General features: G+C 37.1%; 1 protein-coding gene across 1 annotated transcript; it reads right to left on the bottom strand.

The window, feature by feature from the left end:
- Positions 1-828: 828 nt before the first annotated feature.
- Positions 829-2,448, bottom strand: LOC111408406 (expansin-like B1). The gene is made up of 4 exons (XM_023038171.1): positions 2,392-2,448; positions 1,549-1,689; positions 1,138-1,431; positions 829-1,032 (listed from the first exon to the last, which is right to left on the bottom strand). Exons 1-4 carry the CDS (start codon positions 2,446-2,448, stop codon positions 829-831), a joined length of 696 nt encoding a protein of 231 aa, XP_022893939.1.
- Between the last annotated feature and the right edge of the window lie 4,736 nt (positions 2,449-7,184).

Genomic DNA, 7,184 nt, shown 5'->3' with positions numbered 1-7,184 from the left:
TTGTGATCGATACAATCACAAATCTCTGTCTTGTTAGCACGACAATGCATGAAATTTAATATGCATATAATAAATGTGACTGTAGTCAACTTATTTTGTATGTTCTAATACTACTCTTGAAGGATTCTATACCTGAAGTATAAATTCAAGTGATATTAGCATGAGTGGAAGTATAAATGCCTACACCTTTTAATTTATACCGAGAATTGGTTGCAAATAGAAGGTTGTAGAATTATGTTATTTTGACTAAATTGATTTGTCCAGTATTGGCACTACCCTTTTCAACTATGACTGTAGGGCAAACATTTTCAACAACGAAAAATGTGAAGAGGGAAATTTGTATCAAAATTGATGATGATTTTCTTACTGATTGTATGACATTCTACATGGAACGAAAGTCTACTATGAATTTAGATGTATGTTTTATTATTGATTAATTATATGCTTGTCGGGCACAACTTGAGGGTAAAGGTTATATTATCATTTTTATTTTTTTTTGTTATATATGAATTTTATTCGTACATTAACTTTTAAAAAAATAATTGCCCCATGCAACGTAAATTCCTGACTTCGCCTGGAAAGCATGTAATATTGAAATTGACCTAACATCTGATTTGATTTGGGCCCATCTTTGTTAATACTTAATAGTAATAAACAATTAAAAAGATGAAAGTGGAGAAGTTTTATTCATATCAATACTAAACACGAGTTACAAATGAAGTGAAGAGAGTCCTTCACCGAGCATTATCCAAAGCACTGCTACAAACATATCAAGTAAACACTAGAAATATTAGGTAGTCAAGTTACACATTCGTGCTTGGAGCTTAATTAGTTAAGCTGAAAAGCAGTGTCATAAGCAATTCCAGCCTTCCAATCACTGGGAATGGCACTGGTTAATTGCACCCACTTCATTTCCTCGTTGCCCTCGGCCACCACCTGAAGTCTAAAGTTGAGAGGCCCCGGTGGTGGGTTCTGATGGTCGAATACTGTTCCAAAGACTCTTCGCATTGGCCTCCATTCGTTGCGATCCTCCTGCCAACATCAATGACAAAGTTACTTTTTTAGAAAGTAAACATTTATTTAAAAATCATGTTTCAAAAAGTAAAAAAGAAAAGTATATACCTGTCATATTTCAACCGCGATGATATCATACATTCTCTCTTTATACAATGGCACTACGGCCAAGTATTGAGGGTATTTGCTGTGCTCATGGACTTTTAGAAAGAGATTATAACCATAACGACAAGGAATTCTTTTGAATTCGATGTCAACTACGCCATATGAAAATAGTTCTGCAGCCATGTTGGATCGAGCCAATTTTGCGTACGTTCGTGTACTCAATATGAAGTGTGTACGGTCTCCCTCGCCATAATCCGTTACCACTACCTTCGCTCCTTCCTCGCTGCAGTGTGTTGGGATTCTGCACCTTACCTAATTCATTTAGTCATTGAAGCATCAGCTTAGAAGAGAAAATAAGCATAAGCTAAAAAATAAATAAATAAATAATTTAGTTATAGCTTTTTTGTCCATTTTCAAAAAATGGTGTACCTGATAGCAAGCACCGCAACTAGTTCCATTCCTATAAAGCCTAGAGACTCCAGTGATTTCATCATTGTTGACAAACGTCCCATATTCACCAAACCCACAAGCTCCAGCTAGTAAAATTATGACAAAAACTTTTTGAATTAGCTACAGACTACAGTATTGTTGAGAAAAAAACTGAGTTATGGGCCAACTTTGGCACGAGTTTTGAGTGGATCCAGTTCAATTTGGAAGATGAAAGTTGATTTGTGTTCTCCTCCATGAGTACATCGAAATCATATACTTACTTACCAAAGATGATGCTCGGGTGAATGAGAAATTGAGGCTCAATATGTGCCACTCAAAAGGGAGTTTATATGGAAAAAATGAATTTGTCCCACATAGGAAAAAGATGAGAAACTCCAAAGGTCATTGCCATTAATGGTAGCCTAGCCTGCTCATTTTCCTCATTTCAACACACCAAAGCAAAAGCTTTCAAGTTTAGAATACACAAAAAATTCATTTGCATAGAGTTCCGTCTTTTCTTCATTTCTGTCTTGGTGGTGGTGTAGTTCAGGCACTAGTTCAGTTCGCCAGAGTGGTTTTTGCAGTGCTCGAAAGCTACAGGTTTTATCGTTGTATCCTAAGAAACGGACGCTCGTTTTAAACCTCAAGCACGGACGGTGAGGGAGCGAATCTGTTTTAAGGAAACTGTGTATAACACAGGCCTCAATTTGAAATTTCATTTTCTACAATTTTAATTATTCGTTCTGTTATTTATTGCAGTAAATTCAATAGTTGATTTGTTGTTCATTCTGTTATTATCCAATTAGTTGTACTACTGTAACTTGCTGTTATATATCATCTTACCGGACAAAAGGCATATACGGTATTGAAATTGAGAATACCGAATTCCTCATTTTTCATAAACTTGTCGGATTTCAGAAAAGTTCGGTCGACCGAACTGGTGAAACTTGGGATTTTCCCTACAAGCTTAAAACAGATTTTCAGAAAGGAAAAATTGGTTTCTATATTGATTATTTCTGAACTGATTAGTTTCTTATATTTGTTATATTGTGGAAACTAATTTGTTGTTTGGTTCTTTCAGAAGACGAAATGGCAACCGGTTCCACCAACATGGATTCCAACATGGATGTGTCCCAAACTGTAGGTACCCAAACTCAGGCTGTGGGTTCTTCTATGGGTGCAGTGTCTAGTTCGGCTATGGATGTAGCTATGGCTGCAAGGCCTAGCTCTGTTATGGCTCAGACTGTGGCTCAAGTGCCAAGTCGTGTTGTGAGCCAACATGTGGCTAATGTTCCGGTTAATGTACCGGTTAACCATGGGAAAAAGCTGGAGAAATTCAACGGCTTGAATTCCAAGAGGTGGCAGCAGAAAATGCTGTTCTATCTGACCACCTTGAATCTTGAGAGATTCTTGACTGAAAGTGCTCCAAAACTCCAAGAGGGTGAGGTGGATGTTCAAGCAATCAGTATTGTTGATGCTTAGAACCACTCGAACTCCTTATGCCGGAATTACATCATGAACAGTTTGGCAGATTCGCTATACAACGTGTATAGCACCATGAAAACTGCTAAGGAGTTGTGGGAGTCTTTGGACCGAAAATATAAGATTGAGGATGTCGGGCCTAAGAAATTTATCGTCGGCCAATTCTTGGACTATAAGATGGTGGACTCCAAAACTGTAATCAGTCAAGTGCAAGAACTACAAATGATTCTTCACAAAATTCATGCCAAAGGGATGATTCTGAGTGAAACTTTCCAAGTGGCTGCAATCATTGAAAAATTGTCTCCCGCGTGGAAAGATTTCAAGAATTATCTGAAACACAAGCAAAAGGAAATGAACGTTGAAGAACTGATTGTTAGACTTCGAATTGAAAAAGATAACAAGAGTTTCGAAAAGAAGTGATTCAATCCTGGTACGGCTAAGGCCAATATTGTTGAACATGATCAAAGTAGTAAGAACTACAAAACTAAAGCTGGGCCATCCGGTGGAAAAGGGATCAAGGTGGGACCAAAATGGGACATTCCTAAGAAGAAATTTCAAGGAAAGTGCTTCAACTGTGACAAAGTAGGTCACAAATCTTCGGAGTGCAGAATGCCAAAGAAGAAGAAAGAAGCAAATGTGGTTGACTACATGGCACATGATGTGTCGGAGATGAGTCTCACAGCAGTCATTTCTGAAGTGAACATGGTGGGTTCTAACCCAAAAGAATGGTGGATTGACACCGAGATATGTGTGCTCTGATAAAGAGTTATTTACTGCTTTTGAAGCAGTTGAGAATGGAGAGAAGTTGTTCATGAGAAATTTAGCAACTTCTAAAATCAAGGGCTAAGGAAAAGTGGTTCTGAAGATGACTTCGGGAAAGGAGCTGACTCTCAACAACGTGCTGTATGTGCCGAAAATCCGCAAGAACCTTGTGTCCGGGTTGCTTTTGAATAAGCATGGTTTTCGCATTGTGTTTGAGTCAAACAAGATCATCTTGTCGAAAAGTGGAATATTTGTCGAAAAAGGTTATGTTTCCGATGGAATGTTTAAACTCAATGTAATGGTTGTTAAACCAAAAATGAATAATAAAGTGAACGCTTCTGTTTACTTGCTTGAGTCTTCCAATGTGTGGCATGGTAGACTAGGACACGTTAACTATGATACTTTACGTAGGCTAGTTAACTTGAAATGCATACCAGCATTCCATGTTGATTCCAAACATAAGTGAGACTTGTGTTGAAGCAAAATTGACTAGGTCGTCCTTTAAGTCAATTGAACGAAATACAAAATCACTTGATTTAATTCACAGTGATATATGTGATTTAAAATTTGTACAAACAAGAGGTGGCAACAAGTATTTCATTACTTTTGTCGACGATAGCACGAAATACTGTTATGTGTATTTGTTAAAAAGCAAGGATGAAGCGATAGAGAAATTTATTCTCTATAAGAATGAAGTTGAGGATCAACTTAATAAGAAAATTAAGGTGCTGCAAAGTGATCGAGGTGGTGAGTATGAAGCACTGTTTGCTGAATTCTATGGACATGAAATCATACATGAAACCACTGCACCGTATTCACCGCAACAAAATAGTGTTGCTGAAAAGAAAAATCGCGCCTTAAAGGAGATGATGAATCCGATGTTAGTAAGTTCTGGATTATCTCAAAACATGTGGGGGATGCTGTGTTATCAGCAAATTACCTTTTGAATAAGGTGCCCCGAAAGAAAATGGAGAAGACCCCTTATGAGTTATGAAAAGGAAGAACGCCTTCCTATAAATACTTACGAGTGTGGGGTGTCTTGCTAAAGTGGTTGTCCCAACACCAAAGAAGGTGAAGATAAGCCTGAAAACTGTAGACTGCATATTCATTGGATATGCACATAACAGTAGTGCTTATCGGTTTCTCGTGTATGAATCTAAAATCCAAGATATACACAGAAACACGATAATGGAGTCGAGAAACGCTTCATTCTTTGAACATGTGTTTCCATGCAGGTCCGAAGAAGAGGCAAGTTCTTCTAAACAGACATATGAGACTATGACTAAACATAGTCAGGACCAAGAACCAGAAGGAGGTTGAGGTTGAACCTAGACATAGCAAAAGGGAAAGGACAGAAAAATCTTATGGTCCGAATTTTCTGACCTATATGCTAGAAAGTGAACCTCAAAGCTATCAAGATGCTGTGAACTCCTCGGAAGGATCTCAATGGAAAAAGGCCATTAAAAGTGAAATAGATTCTATCCTGCAAAAAATCATACATAGGAGCTAGTGGATCTTCCAGCAGAAAGTAAGCCACTAGGCAACAAGTGGATTTTCAAACGAAAAATGAAAGGAGATGGAACTATTGAAAAGTATAAGGTTAGGTTGGTAATAAAAGGTTACCGAAAATGGGAAGACCTTGATTACTTTGATACATATTCTCCAGTAACGAGAATAACATCCATTAGAATAATACTTGTGATTGCTGCTTTGCGAAATCTTGAAGTACATCAAATGGATGTTAAGACTGCCTTCTTGAACGAAGACTTAGATGAAGAAATCTATATGGAACAACCCGAAGGGTTTTCGTCTCCAAGGCAAGAAAAGAAGGTGTGTAAATTGGTGAAGTCATTGTATGGCTTGAAACAAACACCAAAACAATGGCATGAGAAATTTGACAGTGTCATGATGGAGAGTGGATTTAAGATCAACGAGTGTGATAAATGTGTTTACGTTAAAGACACTGGCTATGTCATTTTATGTCTTTACGTTGATGACATGCTTATTGTTGACAGCAACAATAAGATGATCAAATCCACTAAAACCATGTTAAATTCGAGATTTAACATGAAAGACGTGGGTCTAGCTGATGTTATACTTGGAATCAAAATTTCAAGAACATCGGATGGTCTTGTTCTAAGCCAGTCACATTATGTAGACAAAATCCTAAGAAAGTTTAGTAAGGATGATACTGAAATGGCTAGAACCCCGATAGATACGAGTCAACATATATCTAAGAACAAAGGTGCAAGTGTGTCTCAAGTAAAATACTCGAGAATTATTGGAAGTCCGATGTACTTGATGAGTTGTACAAGACTAGACATAGCCTACACAATGAGCAAACTGAGTAGATACACGAGTAATATAGGAGCTGATCACTGGAGAGGAATAGTAAGAGTACTAAGGTACTTGAGATATACTCGTAATTTTGGACTGCACTATAGCAAATATCCAACGGTCATTGAAGGATATAGTGATGCTAATTGGATATCTGACATAAAAGACTCAAAGTACACGAGTGGATTTGTGTTCACATTGGCAGGTGCAGCTATATCATGGAAATCTTCTAAACAAACAATGATAGCCAGATCCACTATGGAATCTGAGTTTATAGCTCTAGATAAAAGTGGTGAAGAGCCTGAGTGGCTACGTAACTTCTTAGAGGATATTCCAAGATGGTCAAAGCCTGTGCCAACAATTTGCATATATTGTGAGGTTTGTGGAGTAGGAAAATTTATTATCTATGTTTTAATAAATTGTTGAGTGTTTACTTGATGAGTGATGATCCTTTTGAAACCTTTAACCATTGCAACGGTATTATATAATGCCAAATTTAATACAGCAATCACTCCAATTACTTTATTATTAGTGATAATTAAGATGGGGTTTCAATTTTGGGTATTGTGGTCTGTGGTCGTTGGTACTAGGTTGTTGAATTAAATTCCTAGAATCTGTGCATTGCAACGAGCTCTATGATTTGTAGGAATCTTAGTTGTGAGTTCATTCCTCTCCTTTTATGCTGATAGGTAATTTTCATGGAACAATAAACTGTATGAAAATCCGGTGATCACGAGTTTGAATGAAAGCAAAGGCCAAAGAGAGAGGTCTCCAATAGAGCATTATTTAGGAATTTGAACCAATGAAAATATTGAAAAGATGCTCACCTAGTCACGTAGCCACCTTGGCCATGGTTTTCATAACAGTTAAATCTTTATTTATTAGTTCCAATGCTTAAACATTACCAAAATTCAAATCTTATTGGCTTCTAGGATCTACTTTTTGAGCATTAGACTTTTTAAGCACCAAATTTTATCTTCACATATAATCTAAATTTATCGACAACAATTAATTGGGTGTTATGATATCGACAACAATTAATTGGGTGTTATGAT

The sequence above is a fragment of the Olea europaea genome, chromosome 13 (assembly GCF_002742605.1).
Source record: "Olea europaea var. sylvestris chromosome 13, O_europaea_v1, whole genome shotgun sequence".
Taxonomy (NCBI): Eukaryota; Viridiplantae; Streptophyta; class Magnoliopsida; order Lamiales; family Oleaceae; genus Olea; species Olea europaea.
The sequence above is the reverse complement of the archived record's forward strand: the minus strand, read 5'-3'. Positions and strand labels throughout refer to the sequence as shown.

What these genes read in the sequence shown, in the direction of transcription:
- LOC111408406 (XM_023038171.1), bottom strand. Translation starts at nt 2,448, where the DNA reads ATGAAAAATGAGGAATTCGGTATTCTCAATTTCAATACCGTATATGCC. An exon ending in GTTGCGGTGCTTGCTATCAG is followed by an intron (nt 1,432 to 1,548) that starts GTACACCATTTT and finishes TAAATGAATTAG; the next exon opens with GTAAGGTGCAGAATCCCAAC. An exon ending in GAATGTATGATATCATCGCG is followed by an intron (nt 1,033 to 1,137) that starts GTTGAAATATGA and finishes TGATGTTGGCAG; the next exon opens with GAGGATCGCAACGAATGGAG.